Below are 23,383 nucleotides of genomic sequence, written 5' to 3' on the forward strand. Positions count from 1 at the left end.
AAGGGCGACACGTGTATAAATTATTACCTGTTTAACCAACAAGCATCAGAATAACAATAAAATATCAACTGAAGTAGAACATAACCTTCTTGGGTTCAAACAATTTCAAATCCTCCAATAGTTCAGATCGAATACCGATTATTTTACTTGGCTCTCTCCTACCAAAACTTAATTCCCGAAGGGCCCGAAGTACTGAGGCAATTATTAGTAAACTCTGGTTTAACAGTGAAATAAATATTTAACAATATAATATTTATTTTTTGATTGCTTTTACAATCGAAATAAGCTATAGCGAGCCATGGTTATTGATCCCCCTGTACTTAACTGTAATCAAACAAATAATATGAAAACGAAAACCCCTTACATTTACATCATATTACTAACTATACAGTAGGACTACTAAACTTGTTTTATTTTAAAAAGATGCGTACAAATAAATTGAATGGGAACCCCCATTTTATATAGGTACCATAAAACCCCGTTCCTATAATCTAAAATTTAGCTTTAAAACCAATTTGAATAAACATAGGTTTAAACACGTTTAAACAAAACTGTGCTATCGGACACACACAGAAATGCAGCTGGTGATTTAGCGATTTAGCCTCTGGGGATATTAAAACAAAAAAGTAAATCGGTCCCAGCTCTAGGTCTCAACACGAGACCTACGGTAATATTCCCTATATGGGAAAATCGCTAAAACTATAATTTCTTCCGAGATAAAACATCATGAAACACTCGTCCAAACATTTTCATAGGCCTACCCCATTATAAAACCAGTATTGTCTAACCTCAGCATTTTTTCAACCACCGGATTCCAAGGTAGCCCAAGTATCGCGCAGACATGATAACAAGGAGGTCGGTGAACGCAAGCACAACGACGCTTTTTACAGACATCGCGCCGATGAGTGCGCATGCGTAGTAACCAGACAGACCAGGTCTAACGCCGCAGAGCACTAGACGATTGTACAGCCCACTAAGTGAAAATGTTCTATTTTGTTGCTCGTCTCATTGATCTCGTTACTCGTTAGTGCGATTAGTAATCAAAGGTATAATCGCCCTTGCGTCTCCGGTAACTATTTAATCACGCCTAGAACCGATTAAACTTACTCGGCACGAAGAATTGTATGATTTAATCACTCTGAGTTAAGTTATGTATAACCGTATAACTCACAACAAACCACTGCAGTTTGAGAGTTTTTTGTAAAAATTGTTAAATGTAATTTTTTGTTAGATATTCATTCAATCAATTAGCAAAGGTAACAGTGTACGGTAAAGTACTGTAGAACAATGCAAGTTTTGAGAGGGGCTACGATCAGCTTGTGCTCCAAGGCGATAGACCAACGATGTTTCAACTCTGTACAAGACTTGGACTTGTCTCGCATCAGTCACGGCCGACGCTGCACTCAACAATGAGGTGAGTAGCCTGTCAAATAGAACTAGAAACAATGAATACATTTAGTATAAACCAATCTATAAAAACCCTCACCACAGCAAACCTACAGACTAAGCAAATTTCAATCTGCCTGATAAGAATTTTATTAATTTCCTTGATTTGACTAATTCTCTATTTAAATCAAATCAGTTTAATGAGTAGCCTACGTAGGTTTGAAGAGGGCATTTTATGTGTAGATTGATTTTTTATGGACATAGTTTCTTATTGTCTATTATCTAATTTTATGCTTTTGAAAATAATCAAGACAGCACGTTTTGTAAATTTGAAGCAGAGTGCTCATTGAGTTAATGTATTTAATGCTTCGGACAGGTCAAAAACCAATACTAAAGCTATTATGAATTCGTTTTGCAAATAACTAAGGAACTTAACTAATGACTAAATAAGGTTAAGGACTACATAAAACTAACAAACAACAAAAATAACAAAAAACTATTAAAGTAGAAAACCATATAAAAACTCAAATACCCCCGCTGCAGCAAACCTGCCGACTAAGCGAATTTCCATTTGTCTGAATTGATTTTCAGTTAAATATATTTTAATAACATTAGGTTTAACGAGTACCTAGGTTTGCTGCTACAAAGAAACTAATAAAGTGTGTTTTTGAGTAAAATATTGATAGCTTAGTACAAAATAAATAAATTTGCCAAGTTTGATCAAAATATATCCACAAACAAGCAAACTACAACATTTGACAATATTTTCCATAAGAATAACATGGGAATTTTAAATTTACAATTTTTTTTAATTTTCTCCGTTACTAATAATCGAACAAAAATACTTTTATATACTAAATTATTTGTTTTTTTTAAGCTCTTTAATAAGGTCTAAAAAAAATCGGGAAATTTTGTGTTTTGAGGGTCAAAAGTGAGAAAAACCAATTTTTACCCCATAAAACCCCCCGTAAAGCCCCGTTTCCATGGTCCGATCGTGCTGGTTCGCGAACTCATTCAAGTTTATCCCGCTTTACACCTTTAAACCAAATTTCATCAAAATCGGACAAAAATTACTCAAGTTATCGCGTTCACGGACGTATATATATATATATAAGTCTCTCTCTCTCTCTCTCTCTCTCTCTCTATATATATATATATATATATATATATATATATATATATATATATACATGTATAAAAATTTGAACGAATGGTGTTTTTGGCCTCTGGGGACATCAAAATGAAAAAGTAAATCAGTCCCGGGTCTAGGTCTTACCGTGCCACCTACGGTAATAGCTACTTCCCTATAGGGAAATTCGCTAAAATCAACTCATGGACCGTGTTTAAAATCCGAAATGTTGGTCTATTTTATGTGCGATGATAGATATCATGTCGTAGTGATAAAAAATTGATATCATATCCTATACTCTTATATGAGCAATGTTTGCTTGCACAAAGATCTCGAAAACGGCTTCGACGATTCCTTCAAATGTTGTAAATAATTTATATATGGCTTAAAAACGTGTTTAATGCAGTTTTAAAACTGCCGGCAATAATCTAATTAGGCCTACGTAAGAAAATGAAATTGGATTCAAAATTTTGTTACATTGGCCTCATGGGTTGCCAAGTAACCATGTTGGTTGAACAAAACAACAAGGAAAAAGTAAACAAAAGACTTGTAACATGTGGTTATAACAAGCCATCCACAGAGTATACTAGCAAATTACAAAATACAGTAAAAAGGGAGATATTAGCAAAAATTACACTAAGGTACTCAATATATATGTGAAATTTTCGATCAAAAATACTAATTATTTAACTTGGCTCTCTCCTACCAAAACTTACCCCAAAGTAATCAGCTGTTTTAATTTAAAAAAAAGTCAAAACGATGTTTATGCAAGTGCAAGTATTGTATGGGCTATTACAGTATAAACGAATGTTTTTTTGCTATATCTCATAATAAGTCATTCCATAAGTTTGAAATGGTAAAAAATAATGTATTAGACAGAAATTAGTCATTTAGATCAGCGCAACCTGTTGTGACTCACATCAACTACGACGAATTTAGTTAAAACTGGTGACAACTTTAAAATGGGGATAGAAAGGTAATTCAAAGGTACAGGTTTTTCTATTTTCATCCCCACGCTGTAAATAAAACATGTGATTGGAATTTATTCCATTTGTTTCGATTTTGTGTTTATATTTCGTCACCAGTATGGAATCCCATCAAGCTCATGTTAATTTTTTTAAATTTCAAATTCATTTTTTGCGCTTATATTTGAGCCTATTTTAATTTTTAAAGGGATTCTGCACATCTACAGGAAAATATCTTTCATTACTAGGACCGAAAGTGGCATTTTCCGGCGCGCGCTCAAGTTTTTGTGTGAGGCGAAGCCTGAGAAGGCTCTCACACAGGTCCAACAGTGTGCGTAGGTTTTCCCTGCGATGCACACAAGCTTAGTAAAAAGGTTTTAAAGAAACATGCTTGCCTATTAATATATAGAAGATGGAAGATGGATGGATTGCTAGGTTAAAATTTCCTTCATAATAAATTGAAATTACACTGAAACTTAAATACTAAAAGAAAAAAAATAGTTGTAAATTAAACGTGAGTTTCCTTTATTTCTTTTCTACCTAAGTAAACTACACCGAACCATAGCTCGGTCCCCAGGTACGTACTATTGTTTAAATTCAACTAATTTGTTGTACAATTTACAATAGTATACCGGACCAGCTGATCAATTACACGCTAATCAACAATTAGCGTTTTATTCTTTACAGTCCGTGTTATTATAGCCTATTAACTTGTTTTAATCTTGTCCATTCATAAACACATTTGTGCATATAGTCTGTTTGAACCTGTCTTCTGGCCCTTCGTCGACCTGGGACAGCCTACCATTGACCGGTCAGCTCCAACTATAGGTTTCGTCTTACAGACTATAGTAAGGAATGTTAACTACCCTCCCCCCTAAACCTTACAAACCACTAGCATTATCCTTTATCAGACCAAAGCTTCCGATGTTCCAATATTACGCAATGCAAGTTTCATTAGTTCCAAAACAATCCCTTGTCCGAGGGCCAGTTGTGATCCGTGACGACGCATTGTGGATATGTAAATATCCCGGGTTGCCTCATAGCCTCATACTCGGGCAACGGCCTCACCAGGCTAGCCTCAAGTCAAGGCCATTCTCACCGGTAGCCTCTCCGCCTCACGCACCTCCTAAAGGTGTCATTATTTAATTACACAAGGAAAAAGACGTTCCTGGACCATTGTTTATTCTTATGACGAGTAATTTAGAAAGTTAAGTGCTTAAAAGGGGGACAAAGTAAATGAGTTGGTTGAAAATATATATTTTTCGTGTTAAAAAAACCGCTTCTGTAAAAACAATAATTAACGGGACAACAGTTCACTGTCGTTTGAGGCCGTATAGATTCAGGATTTACACCATTGCAAAGGTTCTGTTCTGATTTTATTCCTCGGCTGGCAGTTTTTTAGCTTTTGCTTCGTTTTGCGTTTTGCCATTTTTTGTCGCACACTCCGTCTTCACAGTAATGGGGCTCTTCGGTCCACTAGCTCCTTATTGCAGGCGTGCCTCGCTAATTCAGCATCCTACTCCTATAGATAACTCCTTACAAAATATAAATCGTTGTAGCATACAAAAACAGTCATTGACGAAGGAAATTATGAGACAGTCTTTTAGTGAAAGGGATAATAATATTGAAGAATTTGTAGTTGAATTGTTGACTGTGATAATGTTTAGAATTGAATTTGATTCACGTACTGATGACTAGAATTTCCGCTATTGCTTGACATTAAAATAAAAATGCAACTTTCATGTTTAAACACATAGACCATACTGGAAGTGTTCAATTATTCTTATAAACCTATGGAAATGGTCACTTCATTATAATGGCTGAAAACAACTGCACTTCGTTGAAATATTTGTATACACTGAAAAAAATTGTTTTGCTTTCCGTACCTGACAATTAGGCCAATCGCCAATGTTATTGCAAAATGCTGATTCGTCGTAAATATGACGACAAAATATCGCTTAATTTCGAAGCAAGCTACAATAGACAATTTAATACATTCTTGACAAAATCATGTAAATCAAATAAAAGAATGCGATAATTATTAAGGGTTTTCTACTGAGAATAAACTAAGATCTTTTTCGTTGCAATGTTTTTTGCTAAATACATTTTCTAAGAGAAGTGTGTTGGCCAAGGTGTCGTTGACAAAAGGCTACAGGACAGGATGTTGACAGACTGTTGAAACTGCAGCTGATTTCGCAGAGACCCACGACATTGCTTACCACTGCCTTTCTAATCTATTAATTAGGTAGTTAATTCTATGTCTTTGTCAAGTCATATCTTAGCTGTGTTTGTTTTGCTTTGCTCTTGTATACACCATCGCACCATATTGTTGCACTTGTATTTATATCCATCAATTTGTAGTTTTGAAATTGTCGAATGAATTGTTGCATGCTCCATCAATGTCCTTATTGCTGCTAAAGCTGTGGTGTCTGTTCTAAAAAACATTAAAAATATATGTTTGTAAAAGTAGTTAATGACTTTCGAATAGTTAAAGTTGTATCCAGACCCTCTTTCGAGATGAGTTAAAATAACTATACGAATGACATAGCCTACTACCACATGAACAGAAACGGCATGGCTCATCATCATAGACAGATGACGTAGCCGTGACAGTTGGTTTGACAGTCCCATCTCCACCATTTGTTAACCGATTTTATCCATTGATGTATCATTGGAAAAAGCGTGTGGCGTAGATTTGCAAACGGTCTTTCAATTTTGAAAAGTCCTTTGGCTCTGTCCCAGTGGCGTTGAAAGTTCCCATGTTATCCTTATGGAGAACATAATTGTTTACATTATGATCAGCTGTATAATTTTATTGCTGTTATTTATTTTCCAATTCAATGAAACGCATTGAGTACATTTATTTATTATTTGAGTTTGTGTAAACATAACCTCCGAGACGAATCGTGTTAGTATGGTTGTATCTTAAATTTGTGTAACGTTGTTTTGTGTCGCTATGACGGATCGTGTTAGCATGATTGTAACTTAAATTTGTGCATTTATCGTTGTTTTGTGTAGCTATAATTTCTTTATTTGTTGTTATTTCTTTTAAATGCCTCCGACGCGACGACAACGAAACATAGACAGGAGGCGTAACCGTGATAACGGCCGTAGTTATACAGAACAGTGACGCGTAATATGCATCACAGTCAGCACCTGACCCTAATCTCAACTATTAGGTTACAATGCGCCCTAACACTACCCCAAAACGACTTTTCGTTCTCAATTGGCCCTATCAATGACCTGTGTTGTCAGCGAGGTATTTTGCGAAGGAGAAAACCAGCCGGAATGCTTTAGGTTTATCAATAACAACGAAGATCAACATGGTCTGAGTTACACACCGGTAATCTTTGAGTTGACTCTTTTAAACTCATTGTAATTATGACTGTTATTCGTTTTGAACTAACTCCTGTGATACTTTGCAATTGCTAATTTGATAAAGTGATAATTTGCGAATTCGAGCAACATGTACACTAGTTTAAATATCCAATAAACAACTTTCGGACCAGTGACATGCATCTGTTCTTATATTTGTGCATACTGATATCCCACGATATTCAAAGCTACAACACAAATCGTAGCTAACCACGATTGTATCACCAATATTTTATCATAATTTTATGTCCTATAAAAATATTGACTTCTGATTATTTGTCAACAAAAAATATGATCTGAGTGTTCCACTGGTTTTAAAGAATATATCCCAAGAAGCAATGATAATGATAATGCCAGATGTTGTTCAGCTCTTGGTACTAAAACGATGGATCATTGCTGCGATGTTTGGATGTTATTTGGCAAGTGGCACGTGGATGGTTGTTTCTGTAACGCCGGTTTTCCGCCCCACTGGCGTTGATGCAACACTCTGCCTCTTCGACTAAATCTTCTCTGCCAAAACAATGGGTCCCAGGATGTGATGTTTCAGCCCTGCAGGGCCTCCTTGGCATGTTACATTGAGTATACAGTAATACTAAGTGATTCAAAAAAATTGATATTTAAAATCTTTAAACTATGTACAACATTACAGGGAGTCCATGAAGAATTCATTGTTGAATTAAAACATTTAGTTTGCATCTTGTAAATTTGTAGGGATTTCCAACAGCCATGAGTGTTACATAACCTCTAGTGGTTACTAACACTAAAATTAAGTGGTAGCTAAAAGTATTAGCAGAATAAGGTTAGCACAGTTTTAGTTTAATGTGTAAACAATCTGTACATTTTTTTTTTTTTTAAATGCAATTGAAAACCCTCACCTCACTTTAGACAGCATGCACTTTGTGTTAGGTGTGTGGTGGAGTTTCAGTGATCTGTGTCTCTTTGTTACTGACTAAGATCAGCTGATTCATCATTCAGGATTATTTATTTAAAGCCCAGTGATCATAGAAACAGCTGGGTCCGGCTCGGTTCGGAACCATAAAAAAAGCTACCTATACTGACTTTTCTCAGGAAACACTGTTCTAGCACCTTTATTGGTCCTCAGCCTTACCATCATTGGGGATTTTCTCTCACCAGAAGTATCAGTCTGCTTCCTTATAGGCAGTTCTTAATAGACAATTGAAAGAGTGGTAGTGTTTCTTCATTATAAAACCGCACTGCATTAAGATCTCAAAATGAAGACGGTTTGCATTTTCCATTCTATCAAGTTAAGGAAACGATGGCAAGAGAGGGATTTCTTTGGACTTCTTACACCAGTCTTATGGTTTCAACTGCCTGGTTCAAGACTGGTCCTAACTGACATAATTGTTTATGAACTGCTTACTCCATTTTCATGATGTAGAGCGTTGTTAAATGTTCTTCTAAATGCTGTTGTACAAGAGTCACTGACTTAAGTTCACTTAATAACATTAAACATTTAACCTAATCATGATCGGAAAACATGTTTATAAAGAAAACACAACTTGTAACTTAGTTTATTTAAAATAATAAGTAGGTTGTAGATTAGCACAACAATCAACACAGCTGTTTACTTAAAGTAAACAAAACTTTTGAGCTAACAGCTGCTGGGGTACCAATATGAAATATTTAATTGTCTTATAATAGTTTTACAGACAGTTAAAACTGTACCATTATTTTAATTTTATGAAAAAACCTAGTCTAATTTAATTTTTCCCATGTTGTAAATAAATGTAGATAGTATCATACTATGGTGTTTTTATGTGACTGTCTATTACATGCAAAAGATTGTCATGGCACAAATCTCTTGCACGAACCATTACCCATTTAGGCGAGCTGCCATAATGTCTTCCTGTCTCCATGCATTAATTGTTTTGCTATTGTTCCTAGTTCTTTCATAAACATACCCTAATTAGGCCTAAACGTAGTACCAAGTAGGTTTATAGTGACGAAGAGACTTGCCCATTTGAATTAAACAGTTTAATCGAATACTACAGTACCAATTGCAGTATTTTCAAGGCAATTAGTTTTATATAATTTTATTTTGTGGAAAAAATTGCATATGTTGTAATCATGTTGACGGTTTTGTTACAAGCGTTTTAAATATTTATGCAACCGAACACTTATTAAAATAGATTGAATTCAATATAAGCTTATAGAAACTTGAATTGTTACAAAACCATCGAAAACCCTTCATAGTTTTTAATGTGCAGTTGTTTATGTGAAGTAATAGAATCCGTGACACAAATAAAAACTTTACACATCAAATTTGCTAAAAAGTATAATATCCTTACACACTGTATTATGTTTTGTTGCTCATAACTGTACCAAATAAAACATGGATTAAGGTTTTACTTATGTTATTACAGTTGAACCTCGTTTGTACGAACCTCGATAAAACGAATTCCTCGATAAGACGAATTTTTTTTAATCCCCTTGACACTTTCATATAGGTCAATGCTAAAAACACCTCTATACAACGTAGTAATAAAGTTAAAAACCTCCATAAGACGAATTTGTTTGTGACATGGGCTAGGACTGATTAACCTCTATACAACGAATATTCTTAGCACAAAACCTCTACAAGACGAACGTGACCTCTATAAGACGAATTTATCATAATCTTAACCTCCATAGTACGTAGTTTTCAAAACAAACAGAAGCTTGTCTCAACATGAAACCCCCACCCATCCCTCCTCCTTCCTCAGTCATTGTTTGGAAAAACCTTGGAGCGAGGAGAAACCTCTATAAGAAGAATAACAGCAGCATTAAACCTCGATAAAACGACCCTCTTTATTAAGAATACCTCTATAGTACGAATTTTTCCCGTACCCCTTGAAATTCGTCTTATAGAGGTTCAACTGTACTATGAGTCAAAATTAAATCATGCAAGCAACAATTTGTGTCGTATAAGATTCATATTTTATATCGCGCATGAAGTAAAATGGTAATTGGTGTAGGTCGAGGCGGAACCGCTGTGTGAACCTCCGTTACACTTCTTGTGCTTCTCTACAATTATGTTTTCGACACGGTTCTCGGTCAGGTCATCTTCACACAATGGCCAAACCAAAGAAACCAACCTGTCTACAAGGCAATATGATCCATCAAATTGACTGTGATTCATATCAAACTTTAAGCAATATTTTCAAAATCGGATAACTCTTAGATTAAAAGAATTTGTTCCTTTTTGTCAGCGGAATTACTTCTAAAAGACTTTGTGACGAAATGGAATCCCTATTTCACCCTTAGAAATCACTGGCATAAATTTAAAATAGATTGGAAAATATACATTCTAATAGATTTTCTCATAGTTCTCTGGAAATGACAAAAAGAGCTTACCGGTAATTATATTCTCTTTCAAAAGCAAAAGGATACTGCCCAGTAGCTAGATGAGTGAATACAGTGCTTGTCTGATCAGATGGTTGTAGGTTTGATCCTGATAAAAGTCAAAATCTTTTCAAGGGTTTGAAACTAGGCACAGTTTCCCTTGAACATTGGGCATTTAATAAATTATCCTGAATAAAGAACCAAGTGATCTTAGTCAGTGACAGAGCTGACGTATCATTCATTCAATCTGATGGTTCACTAATTTCCGCCTTAAAATATTCACTCCGATGTGTTAGAATGATAAAAGCTTAAACGAATCTAAAATTATTAAGAACATAAGTTATACAAGAATAATTAGCAAACTATTTCTATTCCTCTGGCATTTTCAGAGGGAAAGGTTGAGGATAGGGAGAGCATCAATATATTATAGAGGCTTTTTACTTCACAAGTACAAACTGAAATTATACTAAGGGGGATTTTTTTGTGAAAAAGGAAAGGCCACACTCCAAAAACGGACCCTGTAGATGTGGAATCATATTATACATGTGTATGTAACGGTACATGTGTATTATACATATGGGTAGCTGAGTGATTGTAGTGCTTGAATGTCACTGGTTCGATTCTGAGAAAAATGTGTAGCTTTTGGACCAAGCTGTCCTTGATCATTGGGCTTTTAATAAATGGTCCTGACTAATGAAACAGCTGATCTTAGTCAGTAACAAAGCTGCAAAGATCATAACTCCATTCTACACTCATCCTTCACTCATTTGGGTTGAAATACGCACATAGGTGGTGTCCCCATCTCAAATGACACACAAAGTGTAATTGATATTCATATGACTTGTAGGATAGGAGCAGTGCTTCTAGTGGGGTGTCTACTACTAGGCCTCTGCAATGGTCAATTTGGGGTGGGAGTCCCCTACGCTAGACCTGCCAAGGAGTCTCCGTCCAATGACTTACAGCCTGGCACAGACATCGGACTGGACAGAATACAGGTCAGTATTGCACATCAGTTTACAAACAGAAAATAGAAAAAGACTTATTTTACAGGGGTAAGTTACAATTTGTAAAATGAATGTACAAGGAATATTGCAATTATTTTTAAAAAGAAAATGAGCGTTTCAGGCATAAATTGTCCAATCATCAAGCAAGTATACAATGGCATATTTTTCAACAAAACATTCAACCTTTTGGACTATTCTTTAACAAAAAAGTAAAAAAAAAAAACAAACATAAAAACAGTAAAACCTTACTAACTAATTTGCAGTATCAAGACAATCGTCTGGATTAGTTTACTGGTTATTTTGTAATCTATTATAATAATAAAAAAAAATAAAAAAAACAATTAAAAACGGTACCGGTATCAGTAAACCAAAGACATACACTAGCTTCCCCCCAACATAATGCTGAGAGTAACTATGCTAGTTTATGGGTAAAATCACCAGAATTGTAATAGTTTTTAACCGTAATTTTTACATCATTAGATGTTGTACCATTTTGTTAATAGCCTAGTTTAAATAGCCGAAAGTTAACCTACTAAATTTTTACCAAATTGTTAGCGCGGTTTTTGTGAAAAGCAGATGTTTAGTTGTTTTACGTTTTTTTATAGATATCAAAATTAAAACTTAAAAAAATAACAAAAATGACAGGACATACTATGGATTAGTAGTAACGTGTCCAACCAAAATCTGACCATAAGGTGTTGTCTGTAGCTCTGCACAAATCCACACACACACACAAACCCACCCCATTACTTCGAACACCACTTTTTCACTAAATAAAACAGTTAATTTAGAAATATGTTCCCTTCAATAAGTCAGTGTCTCAAGTCTCATAAATAATTTTTGTTCAAAACCGTTTTTGTGGAAGCAATAAATTCACACAATGGATTTAGAATGATTCATATTCCAAAGGTTCAAGCAAGATTTCATGCTACAGCAGGGCCGTGCCCAGCTTTGGCCTGGTAAAGATATTAAGCCGTGCCCCCCTCCCCTTGAATTACATGTTTGGAGGGGCCCCCTTGGGGCCCTGGCTCCGGTAAAATTGTCCGTAAAAACTGGTCTGAGTACGGCCCTGTGCTAAAGTAGTTTTATTGTGCAGGTAGTGAGTTCAGCTTTGAGAGTGACTCCTCATAGAGACCGACCCCGAGGCAAGCGAGCGACTGTCACTTCATGGAGAAGACCTCGACAGCATCAGTTTGTCACCAAGGAGGACAGAGTTTCTCCCCCCGCCATCATCAGGGTCTACCCCCCAGCCCCCGCCCCCTCTGCAGCCAGACGCAAGGGCAAGAGAATCATCTACTATGCCACTCTGCCTGAGATAGGTGAGAGATCCAAGTTGTAGGAGAAGATAAACTAGAAAGTTTAGCAAACCAGTCTTCAGCAAAATATTGGTTATAGGTCAAGTACTGGTTAACAAAACTCAAGAATAACTTTAGTAGCACATGGCTATACATCGTCGATATGTTCATTTTTAGTAATTGAGTGAGCTATCGGGATATAATGACAAAAAATTACATGAATGCGCAGAGAGATACTGATGAAAAAAAATATTAAAAATTACTAATTTACCCAGTGGTGCTTACCCTTCAATCAGAAGCTTACCAAATTGAGCCTAAGAAAATTAATAAGAACATTTTCATTTTGTGTTTCTAATCTATTGCTGCTGGTCAGTTAACTGTATTTTATATAAACTAACAATAAAATTATTTGATAAATTCTGTTCTACGGACAGTAAACCTTAAATATTTTCATCTTGTTCAGTTCGACCTCCCGGATGGTATGATCAGCGGCTGGACTACTACGACACCAGAGCCTCCAGTCCTCAGCAGTACCGCCAACCCATATACAGCGGATACACAGGCTATCAGGGCTACCACAACAACGAAAACGAAGTCACCAGAGTTCAGTCAAACATCATTGATGTCACTCCACCCAGAAATAGGTAGAAAAATTAATTTAGAATACAAAAATTAAAGGTATTACTTCAATCTTATCTCAGCCACCTTTGTTTCAAAATATCTCTCACCTCAGTAAGAAGTTTGTTTTTTTCCTGAATTCAATAACACACTCTCATTGGTTTAGTCGTACTACATTGTATTAATCATATTTTATTCTCATTGTCCTCTTTTAGTCACAACCATTTGGTTTCATGTTTAAAATAAAAACTTCACCAATATTTTTAAATTTTTATTTTCATAAGGCCTTGCTATGCTGGCATCATCAGACACATAAAAAACCCTTTGGTTGTTCTACAGACATGAGAACACTCTCAACTATTGTTGTGACAACTTAAGACAAAAACCATGATCATTGGGTGAGATTGTTAATTAATTCCATGTTATAAAAATTCAGGAACACAATTAACTTGGAATGAAAGTTCTTGTGTTTGAACCTAAATAAATGTATTTACAATTCAAACTGTTTTGAAAGATTAAAATTATCTTTTTTCAGGTTTTCTTCAACGCCAAAGTTCACTATCATAGACGTAGAGCCTCCTTACAACTACAACAATTACAACAACTACAACAACTACAACCGCTACAGCTACAACCCCTCCTACCCCTCATGGCAGCGACGCCCCTCCCTCCCCCCCTCCTATGATAGGCCAGAGCCTTCCCTAGAGCCTGTTAAGTTGGAGATTCCCACAACTCTACAGTCAGCCTCCAACTCTACGGATAATGACAACTCTACACGCCTCGTCCCTGATCTCTCTAATTCGCCGATCTCTATTCGATCTTCGTCTAAATTTATAACGTAGTCTTAGTTTTATTCTTAGCCTTTAAAAGTTGTAAAATTGTGATGAATTGGAAAGTACTCATTTTGATTCTATTCAAATATTGTTGAAATTATTGTTAAGAACTCATATTTTTTTATGCAATGTTCAATGGTTTAAATTTTAAAACTTTTACGTTTTTTGTCATTTGTAATTTTTTTTACCTATTGTAGGTAAATGCAGTGGCAGAACGAACTTTAACTGGGTACCTCTGCAAAATTCACTCCAAAATCAGGATAAAGTAAGAAATAAATAAGTAGGGTAAGAAACTCTCTCCAGAACATATAAGTAATTTGATATAAATATATATTTTTTTTACAAAATTGTGTAAACAAGTTTTGTAGCCTTTTACTTCTCTATGGAAATTGTCTGGAGGTGTATTAGTTACAACCCTGGGTAGAGGTCTAATTAAGAATGACGTATATGGATACTCAAACCTTTTAATTGTTTTGTTTTGGAGTATCAAAACATAAAATAGTAGGGTATACCATCCCACCTCTTGAGTCCCACCATTTTTTGTAATTTTTCTATTTTTGATAAGGTATGTTAAATTATCTAACTTTTTAAGCTAATAAATAAATGTTAATTTAAGTAACGGTACAGTTTTTGTTTTACACCTCTTTACTTGTCTCAAAGAAATGTGTACTGCTTATTTTTTTGTTTCACCCAACAGAATTTTTTTTTATTATTGAAAATGTAAAAACTACATGAAAGGCAGTTTTACAACATTATACTTCACAAAAGTTTTAGCCATTTGCCATTTTAGTGTTTGAGATATAAAAGTGTTTAACAAATTTATTTTCATAAAGATATAAATAGTTTACGAATATTTAAATTATAAGGGTCCTGCCCTGCTGGCTCTTACTGAAGGTAGAGGTACCCCTTTTTGTAAAAAAGATGTATGTATTTGATTCAAAATTGCGCTTTAATGAAATTAAAACTTTGTGGTCAACTGAACCTATGATAAAAATGCTGATGAAAAGTATAACTGTATTCATCCATTTTCATACGTAACTTGGAGCACACTTCAATAGTGTATCAAAGAATTGGAGGATTCAACCTATAGGATTTGGTTTACATTTTTCATTTTAATTGTGATAATGTTCACTCATCATTTTGTTTCAGTGTTAAAATAGAACAACGATAGCAGAAACAGATTTTGACTAAAATGACTTTAATGAAAATTATCATCACAAATCAAGACATCACCACAAATCACAATATATACTTAACATAAAAGTTTTTAACAGTGTTTAGGAACAAACTACATGGTCTAAGGCTAAATTTAAATGTATATAATTACCCGTGTCAAAAGATTTGTTCAAGACCTAAAATACAAAAATTAATTTAATATCAATTTAATCCTAAGCAATTTCTGTGAAGTTTTTCATTGAGTTGAAGGAGTTACAGACTTGACGTGGATTGCCAAAACTCCGTCTTCAGCACTTTCAGGATTAAACCTTGAAATGAATATATCTGCACGTCCGTCTTTCGAGACATGAACCGTTTTGCCAGAACACCCTGTAGTTGTAACTTCTCCAGATATTATATCACAATATTCTCCCTCTGGCAAGCATGTCTGAAACATTATAAATAGGGATCATTATTAACAGAAACGCATGCTAGAGGTGTTTCATTATAAATGAAGTGTTGCGTTATATCATAGACTAACCTACACAAGTAGACTTCTCATCCCATTGTAAATGTTCAAGCTTGTTTTTTGTGTCTAGTTCATGTCCAGTGACACTGACTGCTAGTGTAGATGAAATTTTGTTTCTATCATTTTAGGGTTAATTTCATGATTTAGGCTTTATTGTTTGGCTTTATAACTAGAGGATGAGTTATTGTTTTGATTAGATCATTTTATTTGGTTAAATGAGGTTTTAAATTACTGAAATAACAAAAAACAAATTGTAAACAAAAACTACCTCTAAAGTGCACTGGACAAAACTAACAATAAAACTGGCTTCAGCTGTTCCATAAGGATGAGAAATCTACTAATAGTCCAGGCGCTAAACGGGTTGAGTATGCACTGAAAGTCTGACAAAATTTGACTTTTGATTATTGTTGGGGACATCTAGTAGATGAAAAAAATCGATGATGTCGCATTCCTAGGGTGGTCACAACTCGGGGGGGAGGGGGGGAAGTTGCGCGGGTCATCGGTTTACGTTTCCACGTCTAACTCACAAACGGTTTATGATAGAAAGGTGGTTTAAGCGTCTATCAACGCCTAAATATATTGTCTTTCAAAAAGGTTATTACAACCTTTCTTCTATCTCTTATACTTTAGGCGCTAATCAACATTTATTGAAAAAAATAAAATTTAAAAATACTTTTAAATGAAATATCGGAAATATTGCGCTTGTTTAGGGCATGTTACAAACTATTTATGGTTAGAAAAACTAACAAGTAGTACAACAACACCAAGTTTACAGAAATCTGTGCAAAAACAACAGAGCTACGTTGATTTCAATAAGAGTAAACGTGGAAAATTCGTAGTAGTACCGAGGCGCGCATGGACGGTACGTAGCCCACAGTCAATATAGGTTTGATGTTGTAAGTAACAATGGGAAAGCTGAATTTTTCTTTGCTGTTAGACCATGTTGAGATGAGTATTTTCCCAAAAGTCCCCACTCCTACCCCTTTGTGCTTTCCTCTACCCCCCCCCCCCCTTTTAGATAAATTTACAGCCTCTTAGCAATTAAGCTATAACTTTAAAACGGGCAAGGATAATAACGCAATCTTTTATTAATCATTTTGATTTACGATTATCTACAAAAAGAATTATTAGATAATTAAGTATTTAAAAAGAATTATTACAGATTTCTGAAGAAGAAGGAGAAGAAAATGCGTTCATTGTAATAAAATATCAATACAGTGTTTTTTATTTAAATGCAAGGAACAATGGTCAAAGACCGTCTGTTTTGTGTTAGACACACTGATTTTGAAATATTTTAAAACAGTTTAAACAAATTCCATGAATCACATACAATTATTCATAAAATAAACTTATTTCAACTACAGAATATACACAAATAGCACTACATACTAATAAAGATCAGATAACAATTGAATGAATAATGACAATTTAAATGCAGCCTACTGAGAATCTGAATTTTTCCAACAACAAACAGTTAATAATTCATAAAACAAACCTGTTACTTTTATAATTTACTTTGATAGATAATTAATAAACAATATTTTATAATTTTTTTAAATTACATAGATTTTTCCCATTTTTGTATTGATATCACAATTCTTAAATTTAATAATTATACTCCATTATCAATTCCCACCCTTTACTCCACGCCTCTTTAAGCCTTGGAAGAATTTCCAAGTGCCCGCCAATCTTTGCCATTTAAAAATTCAAAAAAACTCATATTCATTTAAATATAACTTGTTAGACCAAAATTAACGTATCTTTTTTTTAATTGGACATTCTGCTATAAACGGGTACACGTTTCATCCCGGTTGAGATTACATAGTGAACATACATAAATTTTATTTTCCATATAGAGTTAACTTTTTATTAGACAACCCCCTTTATTTGTAAAAAATGTTTTTAGGGATGGTTACGAATAAAAAAAATATATCCACCATTTTCCAATATGGCCAACAACTTTGTTATTTCTTATGGAATACGCTGTATTTTAGTATTCTTTTAGAATTTAAAAGCTATTTTTTTATTCGTGACATTTTTTCTCTAAACCTACCCCATTTAGGAGTTACAGCGTGGTATATCTAAAAGAAAGGCTTGTGGTGTACATTCGGCATCCTGTAGCTCATAAACGAGTTAGTTGAGAGAGAAAGTGCAAAGAATAAATAAGTCACATATAAGTCCTCGTTCAAACAAATATATAAAATACGTTGAAAAATACTGATTTTGTTGTTTTAAAAATGGCCACTATTTTCAAAATGGTAGCTTACTTTGATATTGAAACAATTTATTTTATGTTTTTTTTTAAATGTAGATGTGATTTGAAAACTTGTTTATTCTTTGTATTTTCGCTCTTAAACTTACTCGTTTATGAGCTACAGGATGCAGGATGTACTCACAAACCATTTCTTCTTCGATATAACTCATAAACAAGTAGCTTTAGAGAAAAATGTCAAGAATAAAAAGGTTTTAAAATTGTGCGTTTACATTCTAAAACAATCATAAAATACTGGGTATTCCATAGGACTAACAAGGTTGTCAGCCATATTGGAAAATGGGAAACATATTTTTAAAATTCGAAACCACTAAAAACATCTTAAAATAAAGGGTAGTGTCCCATAAGAAGTTAACTCTATATCTCATAATAAAAAAGTTATCTATTGGTTCACTTTAGGTGAGACACCCTGTACATAATAAAATGAGGCTCTGGCGTACAGCAGCAATTGCACGATATTCATTCATATGTATCCACTACAGTCTGTATATGTACTGAATGAGCTACATAACGTTAATATAATCTATATAAAGCGGCAAATTAAAATACAAAAACCATAATATACGTAATTTTTTTCATTGTTGCGGTGCACAAAAAAGCCAGAGTCCTGTAAAATCAATATACTGTACTATCTATAACCACTATATGCAAACAAATTGTTAATAACTATGAATCATTTTAAAATGTAAACTATGCACCCCAAATTTTGTATCAAACATTTTGTTGTGCGACCTCGTATAAAAAATCTAAAAAGAAAAGTAGCATAAATTAATCCGTAAAAATTATTTTTTTATGTTTAATGATATTTTTTAACTATGAATAGTTAGGATACCATGGTAAATACACTTTTTGTAGAATATCGTAACGCAAAATGATTAATAAAAGATTGCGTTATTATCCTTACCCGTTTTAAAGTTATAGCTTAATTTCTAAGAGACTGTAAATTTATCTAAAAGGGGGGGGGGGGGTAGAGGAAAGCACAAAGGGGTAGGAGTGGGGACTTTTGGGAAAATACTCATCTCAACATGGTCTAACAGCAAAGAAAAATTCAGCTTTCCCATTGTTACTTACAACATCAAACCTATATTGACTGTGGGCTACGTACCGTCCATGCGCGCCTCGGTACTACTACGAATTTTCCACGTTTACTCTTACTGAAATCAACGTAGCTCTGTTGTTTTTGCACAGATTTCTGTAAACTTAGTGTTGTTGTATTACTTGTTAGTTTTTCTAACCATAAATAGTTTGTAACATGCCCTAAACAAGCGCAATATTTCCGATATTTCATTTAAAAGTATTTTTAAATTTTATTTTTTTCAATAAATGTTGATTAGCGCCTAAAGTATAAGAGATAGAAGAAAGGTTGTAATAACCTTTTTGAAAGACAATATATTTAGGCGTTGATAGACGCTTAAACCACCTTTCTATCATAAACCGTTTGTGAGTTAGACGCGGAAACGTAAACCGATGACCCGCGCAACTTCCCCCCTCCCCCCCGAGTTGTGACCACCCTAGGAATGCGACATCATCGATTTTTTTCATCTACTAGATGTCCCCAACAATAATCAAAAGTCAAATTTTGTCAGACTTTCAGTGCATACTCAACCCGTTTAGCGCCTGGACTATAAGGGAGTATGCTTTATCTATGGTTACATACACTGTTACCACGCAGAAAATGCAAATTTAAGTAAGTCGATGGCTCAGTCAGCAGCGCCACAGACTTCGGCTCCAAGGCAGTGATGTCGTGGGTTTGGGTTCAGATCCTTGTACCTACCACTACTTTTGATCAGTAAACTTAACCTTTGTACTGTATCGGCTAAAAAATTGTCGATAATTGCTGTCTTACGCGTTTTTCTCAGGATCGACTGGTATGCATTCAAATACAGACAGAACCTTAATGACTTAACCTCTTGGATTTATCTTTGTAAGGGAAGATCTTTCTTATATTTTGTACCTCATTTTTTGTGGCTTAATCTTCTGAAAATTATTTGTATCTTTGTCTTTCCAAATACCTCTAGAACGACACCATATAGGACTTCATGTTTGGGTAGTGCATAAAACAAATGTTAACTAACACAAGGGTTTATGAAATAAGTTACTACCTTACACATCACTGTTATCTAAAACTTACCACTTTTTAGATTACTATTTAATTGTAAAATTTAGCAAGATCTTGTAAATAAAGATTCATCATTTTGTGCACTAAAAATGCAGTACCAAAGATTGTAAGAATAGTTATCCAAATCATAAATTATCTCATCATCTTGTACATTGTGTATTCTCTGTTCTTAAATACTCGTACAGATCATGGCTGCTGGCCAAATTGTAACACTCGAATAGTAATATAAAAATACAGAAATATCTCATGTTAAAAAATTAAGAGGCATTTGGATCAAACAATATTAATATTAATACCTGGAGTGTACGCTTCAAATCGTAGTCTTCTAAGTTGAAAGCCACAAATCCTTTGTTCCCACGACAAAAAGCTATTTGATTTTTGCCATTGTCCCACCAAGTTGTTACTGGAGTTCCTGTATAAACATCAAACTCAAATTGTATTTGAATATTTTAATAGATATTAAAAGTGGGATTTTTTTTAAAAGAAGGAGATCCTCAATAAATGTGTTTTCTTTTGGTAGGTTCATCCAAATGACGTAATTGTTCACAAGCTCTAAATTTATAGCAAGGGAAAAGGATTGGCTGGGTTTCCCTTGCCGTAAATTTACTTTCCCTTCTCAATCAGTTCTACCTTTGCCCACTACATTAGCGAGTGTTTTGTTTACAATTTATGTATTTCTATTATTATTGAAATCAGCTGTTTTCCAATTATTCCAATTATTTTCCAATGATTCCAATGATTTTGAACAATTTCAAAATAAAAATGTGAACAGAAATATTATGCACCAACATTATATCCTGTGTTTTAGCTTATAATGTGAGTTGAACAATGAACGTAACTTTGAGCTTTTATTTATGTTGATTGGAAATTCAATATTTTTTATTTTCCTGAGGGCTGTTGTTCTGTTTGTAAGTATTTTTTGCGTTGTGATGAAAAGTATTGTTCATAACTTGTTCTGAATGTGAATCCTGGCACTTACTCCAATCATTCCCTCCCTCGGCTTCCCCTTTTACGTGAAAATAACTCACATTTTTTTGTGTTCCTGTGAAATGAAACTTGAGTTTGGGTATCAAATACTATTATATACGGTTTATCAACTTTCTCCTTTGGTTATTACGTGTTATCCGACTATACCTTTGACGACGTTGTGGAACCCCACCGCGTTGTATATCTGACGCCACCGATGTTGACACACCCAGCCATGGGAACAGACATTCTTGTTGATTGGACGTGGGGGCTGACTAGGAGGGCCTTGGTCGAATGAGGAGAACTGGTAACCGGAGAGAATCTTGCTAGTGTAATCTCCCTTGGCTAACATGAACACCACTGCCATCTGTGGGGAGTGTGAGGAAATGTAAGTTAAAAGTTTCGGTTAAACCAATTAATCTTATTTCTTATAGTAGATTGCTGGGGTTTGAAATTAATTTTGTGGTTTTTAATGCTTGAATCGATGTTCAAAAAGCGTAATAGATTTGGTTGCCTCTTAAGATATAGAATAAAGATAAAGAATAATATAAACTCATAACACTTCCCCTTTTTATAAAAGAAATAAACAGTACTTTTAGAACAACAGTAAAAGAAACAAACAGTACATCTTACATGTGAAATTGAAATAAGTACATTTTTTTAAAATCAACATTAGCCTAACATTTTAATAAAAATTCAAATTCATCTTACATGTGAAATTGGACAAGTACATTTTTAAAAGATCAACATTAGCCTAACATTTTAATACAAATTCATCTTAAACATGTGAAATTAAAAGTACATTTTTAAAAATCAACATAGCCTAACATTTTACTAAAAATTCATCTTAAACATGTGAAATTGAAACAAGTACATTTTTAAAAAATCAACATTAACCTAACATTTTAATAACAATTCAAATTCATCTTACATGTGAAATTGGACAAGTACATTTTTAAAAAATCAACATTAGCCTAACATTTTAATAACAATTCAAATTCATCTTACATGTGAAATTGGACAAGTACATTTTTAAAAAATCAACATTAGCCTAACATTTTAATACAAATTCATCTTAAACATGTGAAATTAAAAGTACATTTTTAACCGACTTCCCCACTACCAACAAAAGGAGGAGGTTCTCAATTTGTCTGTGGCGATGTTTTTTTTTTTTTATGTATGTTCACCAATTTCTCTGTGATTCTTTTACCGATCAGTGTGGTTCCACCACCAAAATAACCAGGAGAGTTTCTATTTGGTACCTTATATATTATGTTTAAGTATAATATTAGTTTCGGTGAAAAATTCTGAAAACCTTAAATATTCAACATTTATTTTGTTTACATTTGTGCAGATTGTTTACATTTGTGCAGAGAAGGCAATAAATAATAATAACATTCCTACAGCTGTTAGTTGAAACCATTTAAATGAAGCTACAGACAATTCTTCATGAAACAGTTGCTTCATATTGATCAATAAACTATTTCTTGCCATGGAGCCTAAATTAATTACATTGAGAAAAATGCTTTTTGTTTTGGTTACTGTTGTATTAAGTCTGTTCTTCTAGTCATATGATTTATTTGTGTTTAAATATCTTTTGTTGACAGATGATTTTTGTAAACATGTTTTTGTAAACATTGGTTTAGTTTTGAAATAGAGTTTGTTGAAACAAGATGTGTGTTTAATATTCTTGGATTAGAAATAGAACAGTTACTATAGAAAATGTATTTTAACGTTTGACCTGATTTGTGTATAAAGTAATTCTGTTTTTAGTATTGAATATTCTGACTTACAAAAACATATATGTTTCAGTGAATAGCTGTATGATATCGACAAATAAAGGTGTATTGTGAAAACCAAAGCATTCGTAAAACAGGTCTAAATATAAATTAAATGCAATTATTCCTTACACGACCTAAGAAGTGTGACAGTGCATAATCGCCAATTGTCTTAAAAGTGTTAAATATTTTAATTACTAAACATGCATTTGCAGATGTGGAATGTTTATTAATATTCTCTACCCAGTTACTATTATCATATCAGTACTATTATGCCTGCTTCGGAAAGTCCTAGGGGAAGATGATTTGCAATTTCGACTAGGCTATTTCTTGATCAAACAAAACCCCCTACATGACTTACACCACTTTTAGCTGAACCAATCTTTCATATAATATTTTCCAAAGGTACTATACGTGTTAACGACCAATTTTCCACTTTTGAGAGATTGTTTAGTGCTGGTAGCTGAGGAATAACTTTCATATTGTTCCAAAAGGCTTGAGACGTTACTGTATTTCTTTTTATAATGTAGAAGTACACCGATTGCAGGAAACGATGATGTCTGACATTTCAATGTGTATCTAGAAAAGACAATTAGTTTTTCATCAGGCCTAATGTA

At 33.9% G+C, this 23,383-nt stretch overlaps 2 protein-coding genes across 2 annotated transcripts in view; one reads left to right on the forward strand and one right to left on the reverse strand.

The window, feature by feature from the left end:
• The first annotated feature begins 1,387 nt into the window (after positions 1-1,387).
• Positions 1,388-14,078, forward strand: LOC129002418 (uncharacterized). Its single transcript, XM_054430201.1, has 5 exons — positions 1,388-1,414; positions 11,045-11,192; positions 12,298-12,520; positions 12,960-13,140; positions 13,650-14,078. Exons 1-5 carry the CDS (start codon positions 1,410-1,412, stop codon positions 13,954-13,956), a joined length of 864 nt encoding a protein of 287 aa, XP_054286176.1. The 5' UTR covers positions 1,388-1,409; the 3' UTR covers positions 13,957-14,078.
• Positions 14,079-15,202: 1,124 nt separating this feature from the next.
• Positions 15,203-23,383, reverse strand: part of LOC129002417 (alpha-amylase 4N-like) — a 28,544-nt gene continuing 20,363 nt past the window's right edge. The window contains exons 9-11 of the mRNA XM_054430200.1: positions 21,157-21,355; positions 20,319-20,434; positions 15,203-15,550 (exon numbers count right to left, since the gene is read on the reverse strand). Coding sequence (XP_054286175.1) covers positions 15,359-15,550; positions 20,319-20,434; positions 21,157-21,355 — 507 coding nt within the window. The 3' untranslated portion in view covers positions 15,203-15,358. The remainder of the gene's footprint in view (positions 15,551-20,318; positions 20,435-21,156; positions 21,356-23,383) is intronic.

The sequence above is a fragment of the Macrosteles quadrilineatus genome, unplaced genomic scaffold (assembly GCF_028750875.1).
Source record: "Macrosteles quadrilineatus isolate MER2022 unplaced genomic scaffold, UCM_ALF_1.0 Scaffold_9__3_contigs__length_116548681, whole genome shotgun sequence".
Classification (NCBI taxonomy): domain Eukaryota; kingdom Metazoa; phylum Arthropoda; class Insecta; order Hemiptera; family Cicadellidae; genus Macrosteles; species Macrosteles quadrilineatus.